Source organism: Hypanus sabinus, chromosome 9 (genome assembly GCF_030144855.1).
Source record: "Hypanus sabinus isolate sHypSab1 chromosome 9, sHypSab1.hap1, whole genome shotgun sequence".
Classification (NCBI taxonomy): Eukaryota; Metazoa; Chordata; class Chondrichthyes; order Myliobatiformes; family Dasyatidae; genus Hypanus; species Hypanus sabinus.
Window position 1 is genome coordinate 86540281 of NC_082714.1, and position 23827 is coordinate 86564107.

Below are 23827 nucleotides of genomic sequence, written 5' to 3' on the forward strand. Positions count from 1 at the left end.
AACCAGTATTAATATCTACACCAACCCTTCTCGAGGACTTCTAATTTGCTCACATCTCCCCAGCCCTCTCCTTCGCTGCAGCATCAGAAGATTCATCCCCAAACTTAAATAGATTAATAAAGCCAAAAAGATCCAAACGTAGAAAGTTATAATTTTAGGACTTCCGCATTAATATGCCCTGCCCATTGACACAGCCAAGTGGTCCACCTACTCTGTCAATCAACCAGCTCCTGCCCTGCGCATTGGCTGATGTGCGCGCCCCTTTGCTCCACGTCCAGGTCCTGTCAATCAGCCAGCAGATCCGTACAGCGATTGGTTCTGTTCGCCATCAATCAGGCGGCAGGCGACTGGGACTAATCTAGGGGTGGAAGAGAGGTGCGGACTGGTGAAAGTCGCTGTCAGTCAAGCAAAAGGAGCGACAGCGATTGGTCAAGCAGGCTGTCCGTCGGGGGAGGGTGAATGGAGTGCCGTCGCCGCTCGGCGCCCATGCCCGCCCTCCGCCTGGCCGCTAAGGTGATCCCTGCCCGGGCTTCTGAGTCCCGGCCAGAGCCCGGCTCCGCCAGCTATGGAGGCCGCGCACAAACCCAAGGGCAGGCTGCTCGTCTCTAACGCCTTGGACGCCAAGGACGAGTTGGAGGAGGTAACAGCAGGGGAAGGTTGTTCAGGGGGGCGGTGAATGGAGGCAGCCGCTGCGGCCGCCGTGAGGTTGGTGAGCTGCGGCATCGGCAGCTACTACCAGGCCGAGGCTTCAGTAGGTGCTAGGCCGCACTTAAAGAGGCCGCGTCCTCACCACCTCCGGCTGTCAGTCAGCACAGGCAAAGTCTTTCCCGCTACCCAGTGCAGTTAATTGTGCGTTCTCCAACGAGGCTCGCAAATCTGCAGGCGAATTCCCCCGGGAAATTGGTTACTCCTGAAATATTTGCAAATTTGGTGGTGAATTGTCAGGCGAGGATTGATTTTATTTATTTATTTTGCTTTTTAAAAGATTCACTTTCTGTTTGGTTAGGGTAAAAGGGGAAACAATCCAGGCAGGGAAAATATAATAGCTCCCGTGTTTGCTGGAGACGAGCAGTGCTAAGGGAGTGCAGCACTGCCACGGACAGGTAAACACAGACTGGGCAGTCATGAGGGGGAGCAATGCAAGATTGGCTACAACTCTGTCATGGGGTGGGAGGGGAGAGGCGAGGGTGCTGGGTGAGTGCACTCCTGTTTGAAGGAGAGCTGAGGTAATCCCGAGGGAGTGCTGCCCCTCTCAGAGGAGGGACTGCCATCCTGATCGGAGGGGCCGAGGGAGTGCTGAGAATACTCTCCCTTTCAAAGCGAGGGTGCCGAGTTTTGACAAGGTGGGCACTTGACCTCGCAGTCTACCTCGTTTTGATCTTGCACTGTATTGTTCACCTGCACTGCACTTTTTCCAGCAGGGTTTATACTTTATTCTGTGTTGTTCTTTTACTGTTTTCTAGCTCAGTGCACTGTGTAATGATTTGATCTGTATGAACAGATTGCGAGACAAGCTTTGCAGTGCGCCTTGGTACCTGTGACAATAATAAAACAATTCCAATGCGAATACTCTGTCGGCGGTAACTGTGGTAGGAAGGGCAGTGCTGAAGGAAGCTGACACTATTGTGGCTGCCAATTGGTTGGAGGTCAGCTTCTGAGAGAACACCTTGGACTGGTGCTGGGAGGGTGCTACCCACTTAGATGTGTTTAAAGATCTCTGCCCTATAGCAGTGGTATAAACCTGACTAGATCAATGATGTAACTAACAAGTCCACAAGCAGCTGGTTGGTTGCTTATTCCCTGGCAATTGACTCACTGGCTTGACACATCCCAACTATGATGGATGAGTGGTGTCCCGAAGACACATAAGCTTCTTGGCAACATCTGTCTATTTGATTGGCTTCTTGTCTATCACCCTGAACACCCCTTCTACCACTGCGGTGTTTACCACCCTGGCGTGTTGTGAAATTTGTTGTTTTGTGGCTGCAGTACAGTCTGAGTGTGTGTGTGAGTGAATGAGTGGGGGTGTGTTAGCTCATCACCCTTACTGGGGCATAGGCCGTCAGAAACAGCTTGCCAGAGTCTGCTATCCTGGGCCAGTCTTTCAAATTGTCCCCAGGTGGCTCATCTTCGAAGACACGAGGTTCTGCATATGCTGCAAATCCAGAGCAATACACGCACCTGAGGAGCTCAGCAGGTCAGGAGGCATCTATGGATGGGAATAAACAGTCGACATTTCGGGCCAAGACCCTTCATTAGAGGGTGTCATCTTCCAAGATGCGTCCTCTCCTAGGTATGAGGTCTTTGGAGCTTCTGTTGGTGTTTTACAGGATGAGGTTGTTAGCCTTATGCCCAATCCCCATCCTTTCGCAGCCACACTTGGGACCTTCTGTGACAGAGTTCGGTGCAAGGCATAAAACGTTACTATAGGTAGCAAAAATAATATAAAATAAATAAACAGTGCAAAAGAGAATAACAAGGTAGTGTTCATGGAGCGGTCAGAAATCTGAAGCAAGCTGTTCCTAAAACATTGAGTGTGGTCCTTTCTCCCCGGTGATAGTAATGAGAAGAGGGTATGCCCTTGATGATGAGGGTCCTCAATGATGGATACCTCCTCCTTGAGGTGCCTCCTCTTGAAGATGTCCTTGATGGTTGGGGAGTGTTGTGCTGTGATGGAGCTGGCTGAGTCTACAATTGTCTGCAGCCTGTACATCGGTGTCTCCATTCCAGCTGATAATGCAGCCGGTCAGTCAGCTCTCCAAGGTATATCTGGAGAAATTTGCTTGAGTTTTTGGTGACTTAACAAATCTCAAGTTCGTAACAAAGTATAGCTGCTGGTGTGCCTTGGTAGTTGCATCAACATGTTTGGTTGAGGATAGATCCTCAGATGTCGACAGACAGGAACTTGAAGCTGCTTACCCTTCCCACTGCTGGTCCCTCAATGAGGACTGTTGTGAATTCTCCCAATTCCCCCTTCCTGAAATCCACAATTGGTTCATTGGTCCTGCTAACGTTGCATGTAAGGTTGTTGTTGTCGGCTATCCACTCAACCAGTTGATATAACTGTAATCTTCCTCATCCCCATTTGAGATTCTGCCAACAGCGGTGGTGTTAACAGATGGTGTCTGAGTCATTAATGTAGAGAGAGTAGAGTGGTGGTCTAAAAACACATCTTTGGTGTGCACTGAATGACAGCAAGGTGAAGATATTATTCCTAATCTTCCACCATTAATAAATGGTTGACTTTTTGGGCCAAGACTGGCAAAGGGTCCTGATGAAGGATCTTGGTCCAAAATGTTGACTGCTTATACATTTCCATAGATTATGTCTGCCCTGCTGAGCTCCTCCAGCATTTTGTGTGTGTGCTGTCCAGGATTTGAAGCTTGTTGATGAGTACTGAGTGTTAAACACAGAGCTGTATTCAATAAGCTGCAGTCTAACGTAGGTATCAGTGTTATCCAGGTGGTCCTAGGCCAAGTGGAGAGCCGGTGAGATTGTATCTCGGCTACTTCAACACCTGCGCTCTGCAGCTCAAAATAAGCCTCGGCAGCGGAGCATGGGAATGGCTAACCAATCCCTACGATGTGGAATCTCTTTACTGTTTTCTTCATCATCATTGGGTTTATGTCCGGAAATCCGAGTGATATTGCAGGGGAGCTCCTTGATTTTGTTGGAATTGGAGGCCCGGCACCTTTGCAAGCTGTTGGTAAATGGCTTTCGGGGATTGAGGAAACAATAGGCTAACAATAATGGGAGGAAATCCCAGCCCTGCTCCCTGGACGTGGATCGTGTTAACATTAGGAGGATGTAGAACAATACAGATAGAGTGGCCTTATTTGTCACATGGATATCAAAATATACAGCAAAACGTTGTCTTAAAACATATCAAATTAATGAGGAATAGGTCTTTCAGCCCACAATTCCATGATGAAAAGGTTAATGTACATAATAGAAGCATTGATAGCTCTGGGTCTGTACAGGCTGCTGTTTGGAAGAACGAATGTGAATCTCATAGAAACCTATCAAATATTGAAAGGCCTAGAGTAGATGTGGAAAGCATGTTTCCTATAGTGGTGGAGTCTAGGACCAGAGGGCACGGCCTCAGAATAAAAGGACGTCCCTTTAGGACAGAGATGAGGAAGAATTTCTCCTGCATTTTTTGCCACAGATGGCTTGGAAGCCAAGTTATTGAGTAAGTGCGTCAAAGGTTTTTGGGGGGTGGTGTGTGGAAGGCAGGAGAATGGAGTTGAGAAGGATTGATGGAGCAGACTCATGATGGGCTGAATGTGTCTCAGACTCCTACTTCCTGGATGTGGATCACGTGTAGAAGAACATAGAGCAGTACAGATAAAGATAGGGACCTTTATCCTTACTAATCAAGAACTTGTTGACCTCTGCTTTAAATACACCCACAGCCATCTGTGGCAATGAATTCCTTAGATTCACCTCCTTCTGGTTGAAGAAATTCTTCCTCATTTTTGTTCTAAAGGGATGTCCTTCTATTTTGGGACCTCTGGTCCTACACTCTCCCACTATTGGACAGTGCAGGAGCAGGTATTTAAGCCCACAAAGGTGTGCCAGACTCATTCAACCAACTATCATTAAATTGTTCACTGAACTAATCTATTCTACCTACCCAAGATCCCGATCTCTCCAACTCTGCATATTCATGACCCTATCTAAAGACCTCTATTATATCTGCCTCCACCTTCGCCACTGGCTATATATTCTAGATACCGGTCTCTCTGTTGAATGATGCAAGCTGAATCATCTGCAGCTCCACATCTGCAAGACAGAGGAGATGGTGATGGACTTTAGGAAGTCCAAGTTTGTACTGCTGCCTGTTACTATTGATGGTGAGGATGTGGATGTGGTGAGAACCTGGGGGTGCACCTGGATAACAGTTGTGTGAAGCACCAACACGGTCTGGGTACAAGGAGGGTCAGAGTCGCCTCTACTTCCTGAGGAGACTGGGGTCTTTTGGAGTATGCAGACCTCTCCTTCACAAATTCTCCTAGTCTGTTGTCACCGGTAGAATCTTCTGTGCAGTGGTGCGCTGGGACAATGGCATCAATACAGGTGATCCCAACATGCTCAATAAACTGATCAGAAAGGCTGGCTCTGTTATAGGAGTCAAACTGGACACACTGGAGACTGTGGTAGAACAAGGGACCCTGCAAAAAACCCTGGCAATTCTGGACAATGTTTCTCACCCTCTGCATGCCACCTTGGCTGAACAGAGGAGCATTTTCAGTAATAGACTGAGACAACTGCACTGCTCCAAAGAGAACTAAAGCTGGGGGAGTGATTTTGTAAACTTTGATATATAACTCTTGTACATCTTAATTTAAGGTAACTTAATTTTATTCTTTCTTGCTTCTCTTCCAATATTTGCGTGCCTATGCACTTGTAATGCTACTGTGACACTGTAATTTCCTTTGGGATCTATAAAGTATCTATCTTTCTCTCATTCCAGGCCCTACACATCTCCTTGAACTCACCTTAAATACATGCCATCTGGTATTAGGCATTTTGACCCTGACGAGTCCCTAAGGCAGTCCAATGTTGAGTTCAATGTTGACCAGTAACTGTTACAACGCTGCTGGTGGCAAAGCCTACCAGACACTGCTGTTCCTTTTGATAATCAACTGTGGAGGGGGGTGGGGGGGGGGTCTTGCTACATGGGCAACAACCTTTTATCCATAATCTATGGACCTGGCTTGCATATCACGTGAACAGCCCGGATGCAACATCTGTGGTTGACTTGACCAACAGAGGGCTTCATAGACCCTGAGGAAAAAGATACTCTGTATTTATGTCTCTCATGGTCATACAAACTTCTGTTTGGTCTCAACTCAGCCTCTGATGCTCCAGTGAAGACAACCCAAATTTGTCCAACTGGTCCTTGGAGCTCATGCCCTTAAATCCAGACAGCATCCTGGTGAACCGTTTCAGCACTTTTTCCAAGGCCTCCATATCCACACTATGATGGGGTAGCCAGCCTTCATGGGAATGTTTTAACTCTGGAGGCAGATCAGAAATAACACTGGGGTACAGTACTGGTGGGGATGTGTTGCTCACTGTATAACAGGGGTACAGTACTGGTGGGGATGTGTTGGTCACTATAACACTGGGGTACAGTACTGGTGCGGATGTGTTGGTCACTGTATAACACTGGGGTACAGTACTGGTGGGGATGTATTGGTCACTGTATAACACGGGTACAGTACTGTTGGGGATGTGTGGGTCTCTGCATAACACTGTACAGTACTGGTGGGGATGTGTTGCTCACTGTATAATACTAGGGATACAGTACTGGTGGGGATGTGTGGGTCACTATATAACATGGGTACAGTACTGGTGGGGATGAGTTGCTCACTGTATAACACTGGGGTACAGTACTGGTGGGGAAGTGTGGGTCACTATATAACACGGGTACAGTACTGGTGGGGATGTGTGGGTCACTGTATAACATTGGGGTACAGTACTGGTGGGGATGTGTGGGTCACTGTATAACCTTGGGGTACAGTACTGGTGGGGATGTGTTGGTCACTGTATAACACGGGTACAGTACTGGTGGGGATGTGTTGGTCACTGTATAACACGGGTACAGTACTGTTGGGGATGTGTGGGTCTCTGCATAACACTGTACAGTACTGGTGGGGATGTGTTGCTCACTGTATAATACTAGGGATACAGTACTGGTGGGGATGTGTGGGTCACTGTATAACACTGGGGTACAGTACTGGTGGGGATGTGTGGGTCACTATATAACATGGGTACAGTACTGGTGGGGATGTGTGGGTCACTGTATAACATTGGGGTACAGTTCTGGTGGGGATGTGTGGGTCACTGTATAACACTGGGGTACAGTACTGGTGGGGATGTGTTGCTCACTGTATAACACTGGGGTACAGTGCTGGTGCGGATGTGTGGGTCACTGTATAACACTGGGGTACAGTACTGGTGGGGATGAGTTGCTCACTGTATAACACTGGGGTACAGTACTGGTGGGGCTGTGTGGGTCACTATATAACACGGGTACAGTACTGGTGGGGATGTGTTGGTCACTGTACAACACGGGTACAGTACTGGTGGGGATGTGTTGGTCACTGTATAACACGAGTACAGTACTGTTGGGGATGTGTGGGTCACTGCATAACACTGTACAGTACTGGTGGGGATGTGTTGCTCACTGTATAATACTAGGGATACAGTACTGGTGGGGATGTGTGGGTCACTGTATAACACTGGGGTACAGTAATGGTGGGGATGTGTGGGTCACTATATAACACGGGTACAGTACTGGTGGGGATGTGTGGGTCACTGTATAACATTGGGGTACAGTTCTGGTGCGGATGTGTGGGTCACTGTATAACACGGATACAGTACTGGTGGGGATATGTGGGTCACTGTATAACACTGGGGTACAGTACTGGTGGGGATGTGTTGCTCACTGTATAACACTGGGGTACAGTACTGGAGCGGATGTGTGGGTCACTGTATAACACTGGGATACAGTACTGGTGGGGATGTGTGGGTCACTATAACACTGGGGTACAGTAATGGTGGGGATGTGTGGGTCACTATATAACACGGGTACAGTACTGGTGGGGATGTGTGGGTCACTGTATAACATTGGGGTACAGTTCTGGTGCGGATGTGTGGGTCACTGTATAACACGGATACAGTACTGGTGGGGATGTGTGGGTCACTATAACACTGGGGTACAGTACTGGTGGGGATGTGTTGCTCACTGTATAACACTGGGGTACAGTACTGGTGCGGATGTGTGGGTCACTGTATAACACTGGGATACAGTACTGGTGGGGATGTGTGGGTCACTATATAACACGGGTACAGTACTGGTGGGGTGTGGGTCACTGTATAACACGGATACAGTACAGGTGGGGATGTGTGGGTCACTGTATAACAGTGGGGTACAGTTCTGGTGCGGATGTGTGGGTCACTGTATAGCACGGATACAGTACTGGTGGGGATGTGTGGGTCACTGTATAACATTGGGGTACAGTACTGGTGGGGATGTGTTGGTCACTGTATAACACTGGGGTACAGTACTGTTGGGGATGTGTGGGTCTCTGCATAACATTGGGGTACAGTACTGGTGGGGATGTGTTGGTCACTGTATAACACTGGGGTACAGTACTGTTGGGGATGTGTGGGTCTCTGCATAACACTGTACAGTACTGGTGGGGATGTGTTGCTCACTGTATAATACTAGGGATACAGTACTGGTGGGGATGTGTGGGTCACTGTATAAGACTGGGGTACAGTACTGGTGGGGATGTGTGGGTCACTATATAACATGGGTACAGTACTGGTGGGGATGTGTGGGTCACTGTATAACATTGGGGTACAGTTCTGGTGCGGATGTGTGGGTCACTGTATAACACGGATACAGTACTGGTGGGGATGTGTGGGTCACTGTATAACACTGGGGTACAGTACTGGTGGGGATGTGTTGCTCACTGTATAACACTGGGGTACAGTACTGGTGCGGATGTGTGGGTCACTGTATAACACTGGGATACAGTACTGGTGGGGATGTGTGGGTCACTATATAACACGGGTACAGTACTGGTGGGGATGTGTGGGTCACTGTATAACATTGCGGTACAGTTCTGGTGCGGATGTGTGGGTCACTGTATAACACGGTTACAGTACTGGTGGGGATGTGTGGGTCACTGTATAACATTGGGGTACAGTACTGGTGGGGATGTGTTGGTCACTGTATAACACGGGTACAGTACTGTTGGGGATGTGTGGGTCTCTGCATAACACTGGGGTACAGTACTGGTGGGGATGTGTTGCTCACTGTATAATTCTAGGGATACAGTACTGGTGGGGTTGTGTGGGTCACTGTATAACACTGGGGTACAGTAATGGTGGGAATGTGTTGGTCACTGTATAACACTGGGGTACAGTACTGGTGGGGATGTGTTGCTCTGTATAACACTGGGGTACAGTGCTGGTGCGGATGTGTGGGTCACTGTATAACACTGGGGTACAGTACTGGTGGGGATGAGTTGCTCACTGTATAACACTGGGGTACAGTACTGGTGGGGCTGTGTGGGTCACTGTATAACACTGGGGTACAGTAATGGTGGGGATGTGTGGGTCACTATATAACACGGGTACAGTACTGGTGGGGATGTGTGGGTCACTGTATAACATTGGGGTACAGTACTGGTGGGGATGTGTTGGTCACTGTACAGCACGGGTACAGTACTGGTGGGGATGTGTTGGTCACTGTATAACACGGGTACAGTACTGGTGGGGATGTGTTGGTCACTGTTTAACACGGGTACAGTACTGTTGGGGATGTGTGGGTCTCTGCATAACACTGTACAGTACTGGTGGGGATGTGTTGCTCACTGTATAATACTAGGGATACAGTACTGTGGGGATGTGTGGGTCACTGTATAACACTGGGGTACAGTAATGGTGGGGATGTGCTGGTCACTGTATAACACTGGGGTACAGTACTGGTGGGGATGAGTTGCTCACTGTATAACACTGGGGTACAGTACTGGTGGGGCTGTGTGGGTCACTATATAACACGGGTACAGTACTGGTGGGGATGTGTGGGTCACTGTATAACACGGATACAGTACTGGTGGGGATGTGTGGGTCACTGTATAACATTGGGGTACAGTACTGGTGGGGATGTGTTGGTCACTGTATAACACGTGTACAGTACTGGTGGGGATGTGTTGGTCACTGTATAACACGGATACAGTACTGGTGGGGATGTGTGGGTCACTGTATAACATTGGGGTACAGTACTGGTGGGGATGTGTTGGTCACTGTATAACACGTGTACAGTACTGGTGGGGATGTGTTGGTCACTGTATAACACGGATACAGTACTGGTGGGGATGTGTGGGTCACTGTATAACATTGGGGTACAGTACTGGTGGGGATGTGTTGGTCACTGTATAACACTGGGGTACAGTACTGGTGGGGATGTGTTGGTCACTGTATAACACGGGTACAGTACTGTTGGGGATGTGTGGGTCTCTGCATAACACTGTACAGTACTGGTGGGGATGTGTTGCTCACTGTATAATACTAGGGATACAGTACTGGTGGGGATGTGTGGGTCACTGTATAACACTGGGGTACAGTAATGGTGGGGATGTGTGGGTCACTGTATAACATTGGGGTACAGTTCTGGCGCGGATGTGTGGGTCACTGTATAACACGGATACAGTACTAGTGGGGATGTGTTGGTCACTGTATAACACGGGTACAGTACTGGTGGGGATGTGTTGGTCACTGTATAACACTGGGGTACAGTACTGTTGGGGATGAGTGGGTCTCTGCATAACACTGGGGTACAGTACTGGTGGGGATGTGTTGGTCACTGTAGAACACGGGTACAGTACTGTTGGGGATGTGTGGGTCTCTGCATAACACTGTACAGTACTGGTGGTGATGTGTTGCTCACTGTATAATACTAGGGATACAGTACTGGTGCGGATGTGTGGGTCACTGTATAACACGGATACAGTACTGGTGGGGATGTGTTGGTCACTATAACACTGGGGTACAGTACTGGTGGGGATGTGTTGGTCACTGTTTAACACGGGTACAGTACTGTTGGGGATGTGTGGGTCTCTGCATAACACTGTACAGTACTGGTGGGGATGTGTTGCTCACTGTATAATACTAGGGATACAGTACTGGTGGGGATGTGTGGGTCACTGTATAACACTGGGGTACAGTAATGGTGGGGATGTGCTGGTCACTGTATAACACTGGGGTACAGTACTGGTGGGGCTGTGTGGGTCACTATATAACACGGGTACAGTACTGGTGGGGATGTGTGGGTCACTGTATAACTCGGATACAGTACTGGTGGGGATGTGTGGGACACTGTATAACATTGGGGTACAGTACTGGTGGGGATGTGTTGGTCACTGTATAACACGTGTACAGTACTGGTGGGGATGTGTTGGTCACTGTATAACACGGATACAGTACTGGTGGGGATGTGTGGGTCACTGTATAACATTGGGGTACAGTACTGGTGGGGATGTGTTGGTCACTGTATAACACGTGTACAGTACTGGTGGGGATGTGTTGGTCACTGTATAACACGGATACAGTACTGGTGGGGATGTGTGGGTCACTGTATAACATTGGGGTACAGTACTGGTGGGGATGTGTTGGTCACTGTATAACACTGGGGTACAGTACTGGTGGGGATGTGTTGGTCACTGTATAACACGGGTACAGTACTGTTGGGGATGTGTGGGTCTCTGCATAACACTGTACAGTACTGGTGGGGATGTGTTGCTCACTGTATAATACTAGGGATACAGTACTGGTGGGGATGTGTGGGTCACTGTATAACATTGGGGTACAGTTCTGGCGCGGATGTGTGGGTCACTGTATAACACGGGTACAGTACTGGTGGGGATGTGTTGGTCACTGTATAACACTGGGGTACAGTACTGGTGGGGATGTGTTGGTCACTGTTTAACACTGGGGTACAGGACTGGTGGGGATGTGTGGGTCACTGTATAACACGGGTACAGTACTGGTGGGGATGTGTTGCTCACTGTATAACACTGGGGTACAGTACTGGTGGGGATGTGTTGCTCTCTGTATAACACTGGGGTACAGTGCTGGTGCGGATGTGTGGGTCACTGTATAACACTGGGGTACAGTAATGGTGGGAATGTGTGGGTCACTATATAACACGGGTACAGTACTGGTGGGGATGTGTGGGTCACTGTATAACATTGGGGTACAGTTCTGGTGCGGATGTGTGGGTCACTGTATAACACGGATACAGTACTGGTGGGGATGTGTGGGTCACTGTATAACACTGGGGTACAGTACTGGTGGGGATGTGTTGCTCACTGTATAACACTGGGGTACAGTACTGGTGCGGATGTGTGGGTCACTGTATAACACTGGGATACAGTACTGGTGGGGATGTGTGGGTCACTATATAACACGGGTACAGTACTGGTGGGGATGTCTGGGTCACTGTATAACATTGCGGTACAGTTCTGGTGCGGATGTGTGGGTCACTGTATAACACGGATACAGTACTGGTGGGGATGTGTGGGTCACTGTATAACACTGGGGTACAGTACTGGTGGGGATGTGTTGGTCACTGTATAACACGGGTACAGTACTGTTGGGGATGTGTGGGTCTCTGCATAACACTGTACAGTACTGGTGGGGATGTGTTGCTCACTGTATAATTCTAGGGATACAGTACTGGTGGGGTTGTGTGGGTCACTGTATAACACGGGTACAGTAATGGTGGGGATGTGTTGGTCACTGTATAACACTGGGGTACAGTACTGGTGGGGATGTGTTGCTCTCTGTATAACACTGGGGTACAGTGCTGGTGCGGATGTGTGGGTCACTGTATAACACTGGGGTACAGTACTGGTGGGGATGAGTTGCTCACTGTATAACACTGGGGTACAGTACTGGTGGGGCTGTGTGGGTCACTATATAACACGGATACAGTACTGGTGGGGATGTGTGGGTCACTATATAACATTGGGGTACAGTACTGGTGGGGATGTGTTGGTCACTGTACAACACGGGTACAGTACTGGTGGGGATGTGTTGGTCACTGTATAACACGGGTACAGTACTGTTGGGGATGTGTGGGTCTCTGCAGAACACTGTACAGTACTGGTGGGGATGTGTTGCTCACTGTATAATACTATGGATACAGTACTGGTGGGAATGTGTGGGTCACTGTATAACACTGGGGTACAGTAATGGTGGGGATGTGTGGGTCACTATATAACACGGGTACAGTACTGGTGGGGATGAGTTGCTCACTGTATAACACTGGGGTACAGTACTGGTGGGGATGTGTGGGTCACTATATAACACGGGTACAGTACTGGTGGGGATGTGTGGGTCACTGTATAACACGGATACAGTACTGGTGGGGATGTGTGGGTCACTGTATAATATTGGGGTACAGTTCTGGTGCGGATGTGTGGGTCACTGTATAACACGGATACAGTACTGGTGGGGATGTGTGGGTCACTGTATAACACGGGTACAGTACTGGTGGGGATGTGTTGCTCACTGTATAACACTGGGGTACAGTACTGGTGCGGATGTGTGGGTCACTGTATAACACGGATACAGTACTGGTGGGGATGTGTGGGTCACTGTATAACACTGGGGTACAGTACTGGTGCGGATGTGTGGGTCACTGTATAACACGGATACAGTACTGTTGGGGATGTGTGGGTCTCTGCATAACACTGTACAGTACTGGTGGGGATGTGTGGGTCACTGTATAACACTGTACAGTACTGGTGGGGATGTGTTGCTCACTGTATAACACTGGGGTACAGTACTGGTGCGGATGTGTGGGTCACTGTATAACACTGGGATACAGTACTGGTGGGGATGTGTGGGTCACTATATAACACGGGTACAGTACTGGTGGGGATGTCTGGGTCACTGTATAACATTGCGGTACAGTTCTGGTGCGGATGTGTGGGTCACTGTATAACACGGATACAGTACTGGTGGGGATGTGTGAGTCACTGTATAACTCTGGGGTACAGTACTGGTGGGGATGTGTTGGTCACTGTATAACACGGGTACAGTACTGTTGGGGATGTGTGGGTCTCTGCATAACACTGTACAGTACTGGTGGGGATGTGTTGCTCACTGTATAATTCTAGGGATACAGTACTGGTGGGGTTGTGCGGGTCACTGTATAACACTGGGGTACAGTAATGGTGGGGATGTGTTGGTCACTGTATAACACTGGGGTACAGTACTGGTGCGGATGTGTGGGTCACTGTATAACACTGGGATACAGTACTGGTGGGGATGTGTGGGTCACTGTATAACATTGGGGTACAGTACTGTTGCGGATGTGTTGGTCACTGTATAACACTGGGGTACAGTACTGGTGGGGATGTGTTGATCACTGTATAGCACGGGTACAGTACTGTTGGGGATGTGTGGGTCTCTGCATAACACTGGGGTACAGTACTGGTGGGGATGTGTTGGTCACTGTATAACACGGTTACAGTACTGTTGGGGATGTGTGGGTCTCTGCATAACACTGTACAGTACTGGTGGTGATGTGTTGCTCACTGTATAATACTAGGGTTACAGTACTGGTGGGGATGTGTGGGTCACTATATAACACGGGTACAGTACTGGTGGGGATGAGTTGCTCACTGTATAACACTGGGGTACAGTACTGGTGGGGATGTGTAGGTCACTATATAACACGGGTACAGTACTGGTGGGGATGTGTGGGTCACTGTATAACATTGGGGTACAGTTCTGGTGCGGATGTGTGGGTCACTGTATAACACGGATACAGTACTGGTGGGGATGTGTGGGTCACTGTATAACATTGGGGTACAGTACTGGTGGGGATGTGTTGGTCACTGTATAACACTGGGGTACAGTACTGGTGGGGATGTGTTGGTCACTGTTTAACACGGGTACAGTACTGTTGGGGATGTGTGGGTCTCTGCATAACACTGTACAGTACTGGTGGGGATGTGTTGCTCACTGTATAATACTAGGGATACAGTACTGGTGGGGATGTGTGGGTCATTGTATAACACTGGGGTACAGTAATGGTGGGGATGTGCTGGTCACTGTATAACACTGGGGTACAGTACTGGTGGGGATGTGTGGGTCACTGTATAACACGGATACAGTACTGGTGGGGATGTGTGGGTCACTGTATAACACGGATACAGTACTGGTGGGGATGTGTGGGTCACTGTATAACATTGGGGTACAGTACTGGTGGGGATGTGTTGGTCACTGTATAACACGTGTACAGTACTGGTGGGGATGTGTTGGTCACTGTATAACACGGATACAGTACTGGTGGGGATGTGTGGGTCACTGTATAACATTGAGGTACAGTACTAGTGGGGATGTGTTGGTCACTGTATAACACGTGTACAGTACTGGTGGGGATGTGTTGGTCACTGTATAACACGGGTACAGTACTGTTGGGGATGTGTGGGTCTCTGCATAACACTGTACAGTACTGGTGGGGATGTGTTGCTCACTGTATAATACTAGGGATACAGTACTGGTGGGGATGTGTGGGTCACTGTATAACACTGGGGTACAGTAATGGTGGGGATGTGTGGGTCACTGTATAACATTGGGGTACAGTTCTGGCGCGGATGTGTGGGTCACTGTATAACACGGATACAGTACTAGTGGGGATGTGTTGGTCACTGTATAACACGGGTACAGTACTGGTGGGGATGTGTTGGTCACTGTATAACACTGGGGTACAGTACTGGTGGGGATGTGTTGGTCACTGTTTAACACTGGGGTACAGGACTGGTGGGGATGTGTGGGTCACTGTATAACACTGGGGTACAGGACTGGTGGGGATGTGTGGGTCACTGTATAACACTGGGGTACAGTACTGGTGGGGATGTGTTGCTCACTGTATAACACTGCGGTACAGTACTGGTGGGGCTGTGTGCGTCACTATATAACACGGGTACAGTACTGGTGGGGATGTGTGGGTCACTGTATAACATTGGGGTACAGTTCTGGTGCGGATGTGTGGGTCACTGTATAACACGGATACAGTACTGGTGGGGATGTGTGGGTCACTGTATAACATTGGGGTACAGTACTGGTGGGGATGTGTTGGTCACTGTAACACACGGGTACAGTACTGTTGGGGATGTGTGGGTCTCTGCATAACACTGTACAGTACTGGTGGGGATGTGTTGCTCACTGTATAATACTAGGGATACAGTACAGGTGGGAATGTGTGGGTCACTGTATAACACTGGGGTACAGTAATGGTGGGGATGTGTGGGTCACTATATAACACGGGTACAGTACTGGTGGGGATGAGTTGCTCACTGTATAACACTGGAGTACAGTACTGGTGGGGATGTGTGGGTCACTATATAACACGGGTACAGTACTGGTGGGGATGTGTGGGTCACTGTATAACACGGATACAGTACTGGTGGGGATGTGTGGGTCACTGTATAATATTGGGGTACAGTTCTGTTGCGGATGTGTGGGTCACTGTATAACACTGATACAGTACTGGTGGGGATGTGTGGGTCACTGTATAACATTGGGGTACAGTACTGGTGGGGATGTGTTGGTCACTGTATAACACTGGGGTACAGTACTGGTGGGGATGTGTTGGTCACTGTATAACACTGGGGTACAGTACTGGTGCGGATGTGTGGGTCACTGTATAACAGTGGGGTACAGTACTGGTGGGGATGTGTGGGTCACTATATAACATGGGTACAGTACTGGTGGGGATGTGTGGGTCACTGTATAACATTGGGGTACAGTTCTGGTGTGGATGTGTGGGTCACTGTATAACACTGGGGTACAGTACTGGTGGGGATGTGTTGCTCACTGTATAACACTGGGGTACAGTACAGGTGCGGATGTGTGGGTCACTGTATAACACTGGGGTACAGTAATGGTGGGGATGTGTGGGTCACTGTATAACATTGGGGTACAGTTCTGGCGCGGATGTGTGGGTCACTGTATAACACGGATACAGTACTAGTGGGGATGTGTTGATCACTGTATAACACGGGTACAGTACTGGTGTGGATGTGTTGGTCACTGTATAACACTGGGGTACAGTACTGGTGGGGATGTGTTGGTCACTGTTTAACACTGGGGTACAGGACTGGTGGGGATGTGTGGGTCACTGTATAACACGGGTACAGTACTGGTGGGGATGTGTTGCTCACTGTATAACACTGGGGTACAGTACTGGTGGGGATGTGTTGCTCACTGTATAACACTGGGGTACAGTACTGGTGCGGATGTGTGGGTCACTGTATAACACGGATACAGTACTGGTGGGGATGTGTGGGTCACTGTATAACACTGGGGTACAGTACTGGTGGGGATGTGTTGCTCACTGTATAACACTGGGGTACAGTACTGGTGCGGATGTGTGGGTCACTGTATAACACTGGGATACAGTACTGGTGGGGATGTGTGGGTCACTATATAACACGGGTACAGTACTGGTGGGGATGTGTGGGTCAGTGTATAACATTGGGGTACAGTTCTGGTGCGGATGTGTGGGTCACTGTATAACACGGATACAGTACTGGTGGGGATGTGTGGGTCACTTTATAACATTGGGGTACAGTACTGGTGGGGATGTGTTGGTCACTGTATAACACTGGGGTACAGTACTGGTGGGGATGTGTTGGTCACTGTTTAACACGGGTACAGTACTGTTGGGGATGTGTGGGTCTCTGCATAACACTGTACAGTACTGGTGGGGATGTGTTGCTCTCTGTATAATACTAGGGATACAGTACTGGTGGGGATGTGTTGGTCACTGTATAACACTGGGGTACAGTACTGGTGGGGATGTGTTGGTCACTGTATAACACTGGGGTACAGTACTGGTGGGGATGTGTTGCTCACTGTATAACACTGGGGTACAGTACTGGTGCGGATGTGTGGGTCACTGTATAACACTGGGATACAGTACTGGTGGGGATGTGTGGGTCACTGTATAACATTGGGGTACAGTACTGGTGCGGATGTGTTGGTCACTGTATAACACTGGGGTACAGTACTGGTGGGGATGTGTTGATCACTGTATAGCACGGGTACAGTACTGTTGGGGATGTGTGGGTCTCTGCATAACACTGGGGTACAGTACTGGTGGGGATGTGTTGGTCACTGTATAACACGGTTACAGTACTGTTGGGGATGTGTGGGTCTCTGCATAACACTGTACAGTACTGGTGGTGATGTGTTGCTCACTGTATAATACTAGGGTTACAGTACTGGTGGGGATGTGTGGGTCACTATATAACACGGGTACAGTACTGGTGGGGATGAGTTGCTCACTGTATAACACTGGGGTACAGTACTGGTGGGGATGTGTAGGTCACTATATAACACGGGTACAGTACTGGTGGGGATGTGTGGGTCACTGTATAACATTGGGGTACAGTTCTGGTGCGGATGTGTGGGTCACTGTATAACACGGATACAGTACTGGTGGGGATGTGTGGGTCACTGTATAACATTGGGGTACAGTACTGGTGGGGATGTGTTGGTCACTGTATAACACTGGGGTACAGTACTGGTGGGGATGTGTTGGTCACTGTTTAACACGGGTACAGTACTGTTGGGGATGTGTGGGTCTCTGCATAACACTGTACAGTACTGGTGGGGATGTGTTGCTCACTGTATAATACTAGGGATACAGTACTGGTGGGGATGTGTGGGTCATTGTATAACACTGGGGTACAGTAATGGTGGGGATGTGCTGGTCACTGTATAACACTGGGGTACAGTACTGGTGGGGATGTGTGGGTCACTGTATAACACGGATACAGTACTGGTGGGGATGTGTGGGTCACTGTATAACACGGATACAGTACTGGTGGGGATGTGTGGGTCACTGTATAACATTGGGGTACAGTACTGGTGGGGATGTGTTGGTCACTGTATAACACGTGTACAGTACTGGTGGGGATGTGTTGGTCACTGTATAACACGGATACAGTACTGGTGGGGATGTGTGGGTCACTGTATAACATTGAGGTACAGTACTAGTGGGGATGTGTTGGTCACTGTATAACACGTGTACAGTACTGGTGGGGATGTGTTGGTCACTGTATAACACGGGTACAGTACTGTTGGGGATGTGTGGGTCTCTGCATAACACTGTACAGTACTGGTGGGGATGTGTTGCTCACTGTATAATACTAGGGATACAGTACTGGTGGGGATGTGTGGGTCACTGTATAACACTGGGGTACAGTAATGGTGGGGATGTGTGGGTCACTGTATAACATTGGGGTACAGTTCTGGCGCGGATGTGTTGCTCACTGTATAATACTAGGGATACAGTACTGGTGGGGATGTGTGGGTCACTGTATAACACTGGGGTACAGTAATGGTGGGGATGTGTGGGTCACTATAACATTGGGGTACAGTTCTGGCGAGGATGTGTGGGTCACTGTATAACACGGATACAGTACTAGTGGGGATGTGTTGGTCACTATATAACACGGGTACAGTACTGGTGGGGATGTGTGGGTCACTGTATAACACTGGGGTACAGTAATGGTGGGGATGTGTGGGTCACTATATAACACGGGTACAGTACTGGTGGGGATGAGTTGCTCACTGTATAACACTGGAGTAGAGTACTGGTGGGGATGTGTGGGTCACTATATAACACGGGTACAGTACTGGTGGGGATGTGTGGGTCACTGTATAACACGGATACAGTACTGGTGGGGATGTGTGGGTCACTGTATAATATTGGGGTACAGTTCTGGTGCGGATGTGTGGGTCACTGTATAACACGGATACAGTACTGGTGGGGATGTGTGGGTCACTGTATAACATTGGGGTACAGTACTGGTGGGGATGTGTTGGTCACTGTATAACACTGGGGTACAGTACTGGTGGGGATGTGTTGGTCACTGTATAACACTGGGGTACAGTACTGGTGCGGATGTGTGGGTCACTGTATAACAGTATGGTACAGTACTGGTGGGGATGTGTGGGTCACTATATAACATGGGTACAGTACTGGTGGGGATGTGTGGGTCACTGTATAACATTGGGGTACAGTTCTGGTGCGGATGTGTGGGTCACTGTATAACACTGGGGTACAGTACTGGTGGGGATGTGTTGCTCACTGTATAACACTGGGGTACAGTACAGGTGCGGATGTGTGGGTCACTGTATAACACTGGGGTACAGTAATGGTGGGGATGTGTGGGTCACTGTATAGCATTGGGGTACAGTTCTGGCGCGGATGTGTGGGTCACTGTATAACATGGATACAGTACTAGTGGGGATGTGTTGATCACTGTATAACACGGGTACAGTACTGGTGTGGATGAGTTGGTCACTGTATAACACTGGGGTACAGTACTGGTGGGGATGTGTTGGTCACTGTTTAACACTGGGGTACAGGACTGGTGGGGATGTGTGGGTCACTGTATAACACGGGTACAGTACTGGTGGGGATGTGTTGCTCACTGTATAACACTGGGGTACAGTACTGGTGGGGATGAGTTGCTCACTGTATAACACTGGAGTAGAGTACTGGTGGGGATGTGTGGGTCACTATATAACACGGGTACAGTACTGGTGGGGATGTGTGGGTCACTGTATAACACGGATACAGTACTGGTGGGGATGTGTGGGTCACTATAACATTGGGGTACAGTACTGGTGGGGATGTGTTGGTCACTGTATAACACTGGGGTACAGTACTGGTGGGGATGTGTTGGTCACTGTATAACACTGGGGTACAGTACTGGTGCGGATGTGTGGGTCACTGTATAACAGTATGGTACAGTACTGGTGGGGATGTGTGGGTCACTATATAACATGGGTACAGTACTGGTGGGGATGTGTGGGTCACTGTATAACATTGGGGTACAGTTCTGGTGCGGATGTGTGGGTCACTGTATAACACTGGGGTACAGTACTGGTGGGGATGTGTTGCTCACTGTATAACACTGGGGTACAGTACAGGTGCGGATGTGTGGGTCACTGTATAACACTGGGGTACAGTAATGGTGGGGATGTGTGGGTCACTGTATAGCATTGGGGTACAGTTCTGGCGCGGATGTGTGGGTCACTGTATAACATGGATACAGTACTAGTGGGGATGTGTTGATCACTGTATAACACGGGTACAGTACTGGTGTGGATGAGTTGGTCACTGTATAACACTGGGGTACAGTACTGGTGGGGATGTGTTGGTCACTGTTTAACACTGGGGTACAGGACTGGTGGGGATGTGTGGGTCACTGTATAACACGGGTACAGTACTGGTGGGGATGTGTTGCTCACTGTATAACACTGGGGTACAGTACTGGTGGGGATGTGTTGCTCTCTGTATAACACTGGGGTACAGTGCTGGTGCGGATGTGTGGGTCACTGTATAACACTGGGGTACAGTACTGGTGGGGATGAGTTGCTCTCTGTATAACACTGCGGTACAGTACTGGTGCGGATGTGTTGGTCACTGTGTAACACTTGTACAGTACTGGTGGGGATGTGTTGGTCACTGTATAACACGGATACAGTACTGGTGGGGATGTGTGGGTCACTGTATAAAATTGGGGTACAGTACTGGTGGGGATGTGTTGGTCACTGTATAACACGTGTACAGTACTGGTGGGGATGTGTTGGTCACTGTATAACACGGGTACAGTACTGTTGGGGATGTGTGGGTCTCTGCATAACACTGTACAGTACTGGTGGGGATGTGTTGCTCACTGTATAATACTAGGGATACAGTACTGGTGGGGATGTGTGGGTCACTGTATAACACTGGGGTACAGTAATGGTGGGGATGTGTGGGTCACTGTATAACATTGGGGTACAGTTCTGGCGCTTATGTGTGGGTCACTGTATAACACGGATACAGTACTAGTGGGGATGTGTTGGTCACTGTATAACACGGGTACAGTACTGGTGGGGATGTGTTGGTCACTGTATAACACTGGGGTACAGTACTGGTGGGGATGTGTTGGTCACTGTTTAACACTGGGGTACAGGACTGGTGGGGATGTGTGGGTCACTGTATAACACGGGTACAGTACTGGTGGGGATGTGTTGCTCACTGTATAACACTGGGGTACAGTACTGGTGGGGATGTGTTGCTCTCTGTATAACACTGGGGTACAGTGCTGGTGCGGATGTGTGGGTCACTGTATAACACTGGGGTACAGTACTGGTGGGGATGAGTTGCTCACTGTATAACACTGCGGTACAGTACTGGTGAGGCTGTGTGGGTCACTATATAACACGGGTACAGTACTGGTGGGGATGTGTGGGTCACTGTATAACATTGGGGTACAGTTCTGGTGCGGATGTGTGGGTCACTGTATAACACGGATACAGTACTGGTGGGGATGTGTGGGTCACTGTATAACATTGGGGTACAGTACTGGTGGGGATGTGTTGGTCACTGTACAACACGGGTACAGTACTGGTGGGGATGTGTTGGTCACTAACACACGGGTACAGTACTGTTGGGGATGTGTGGGTCTCTGCATAACACTGTACAGTACTGGTGGGGATGTGTTGCTCACTGTATAATACTAGGGATACAGTACTGGTGGGAATGTGTGGGTCACTGTATAACACTGGGGTACAGTAATGGTGGGGATGTGTGGGTCACTATATAACACGGGTACAGTACTGGTGGGGATGAGTTGCTCACTGTATAACATTGGAGTACAGTTCTGGCGCGGATGTGTGGGTCAGTGTATAACACGGATACAGTACTAGTGGGGATGTGTGGGTCACTGTATAACATTGGGGTACAGTACTGGTGGGGATGTGTTGGTAACAGTATAACACTGGGGTACAGTACTGGTGGGGATGTGTTGGTCACTGTATAACACTGGGGTACAGTACTGGTGGGGATGTGTTGGTCACTGTATAACATTGGGGTACAGTACTGGTGGGGATGTGTTGGTCACTGTATAACACTGGGGTACAGTACTGGTGGGGATGTGTTGGTCACTGTATAACACTGGGGTACAGTACTGGTGGGGATGTGTTGGTCACTGTATAACACGGGTACAGTACTGGTGGGGATGTGTTGCTCACTGTATAACACTGGGGTACAGTACTGGTGGGGATGTGTGGGTCACTGTATAACATTGGGGTACAGTTCTGGTGCGGATGTGTGGGTCACTGTATAACACGGATACAGTACTGGTGGGGATGTGTGGGTCACTGTATAACATTGGGGTACAGTACTGGTGGGGATGTGTTGGTCACTGTAACACACGGGTACAGTACTGTTGGGGATGTGTGGGTCTCTGCATAACACTGTACAGTACTGGTGGGGATGTGTTGCTCACTGTATAATACTAGGGATACAGTACTGGTGGGAATGTGTGGGTCACTGTATAACACTGGGGTACAGTAATGGTGGGGATGTGTGGGTCACTATATAACACGGGTACAGTACTGGTGGGGATGAGTTGCTCACTGTATAACACTGGAGTAGAGTACTGGTGGGGATGTGTGGGTCACTATATAACACGGGTACAGTACTGGTGGGGATGTGTGGGTCACTGTATAACACGGATACAGTACTGGTGGGGATGTGTGGGTCACTGTATAATATTGGGGTACAGTTCTGGTGCGGATGTGTGGGTCACTGTATAACACGGATACAGTACTGGTGGGGATGTGTGGGTCACTGTATAACATTGGGGTACAGTACTGGTGGGGATGTGTTGGTCACTGTATAACACTGGGGTACAGTACTGGTAGGGATGTGTTGGTCACTGTATAACACTGGGGTACAGTACTGGTGCGGATGTGTGGGTCACTGTATAACAGTATGGTACAGTACTGGTGGGGATGTGTGGGTCACTATATAACATGGGTACAGTACTGGTGGGGATGTGTGGGTCACTGTATAACATTGGGGTACAGTTCTGGTGCGGATGTGTGGGTCACTGTATAACACTGGGGTACAGTACTGGTGGGGATGTGTTGCTCACTGTATAACACTGGGGTACAGTACAGGTGCGGATGTGTGGGTCACTGTATAACACTGGGGTACAGTAATGGTGGGGATGTGTGGGTCACTGTATAGCATTGGGGTACAGTTCTGGCGCGGATGTGTGGGTCACTGTATAACATGGATACAGTACTAGTGGGGATGTGTTGATCACTGTATAACACGGGTACAGTACTGGTGTGGATGAGTTGGTCACTGTATAACACTGGGGTACAGTACTGGTGGGGATGTGTTGGTCACTGTTTAACACTGGGGTACAGGACT

At 49.0% G+C, this 23827-nt stretch overlaps 1 protein-coding gene across 5 annotated transcripts in view; it reads left to right on the plus strand.

Annotated features, from left to right (window-relative positions):
• The first annotated feature begins 428 nt into the window (after nucleotides 1–428).
• The window catches only part of ints3 (integrator complex subunit 3), a 169234-nt gene continuing 145835 nt past the window's right edge, over nucleotides 429–23827 (plus strand). For 3 of the 5 annotated variants that reach the window (XM_059980050.1, XM_059980052.1, XM_059980051.1), the window contains exon 1: nucleotides 432–640. In XM_059980050.1, coding sequence (XP_059836033.1) covers nucleotides 566–640 — 75 coding nt within the window. In that variant the 5' untranslated portion in view covers nucleotides 432–565. Of the gene's footprint in view, nucleotides 641–23827 lie in introns of all 5 variants that reach the window. The other 2 variants (XM_059980055.1, XM_059980054.1) reach the window with 2 other exon arrangements.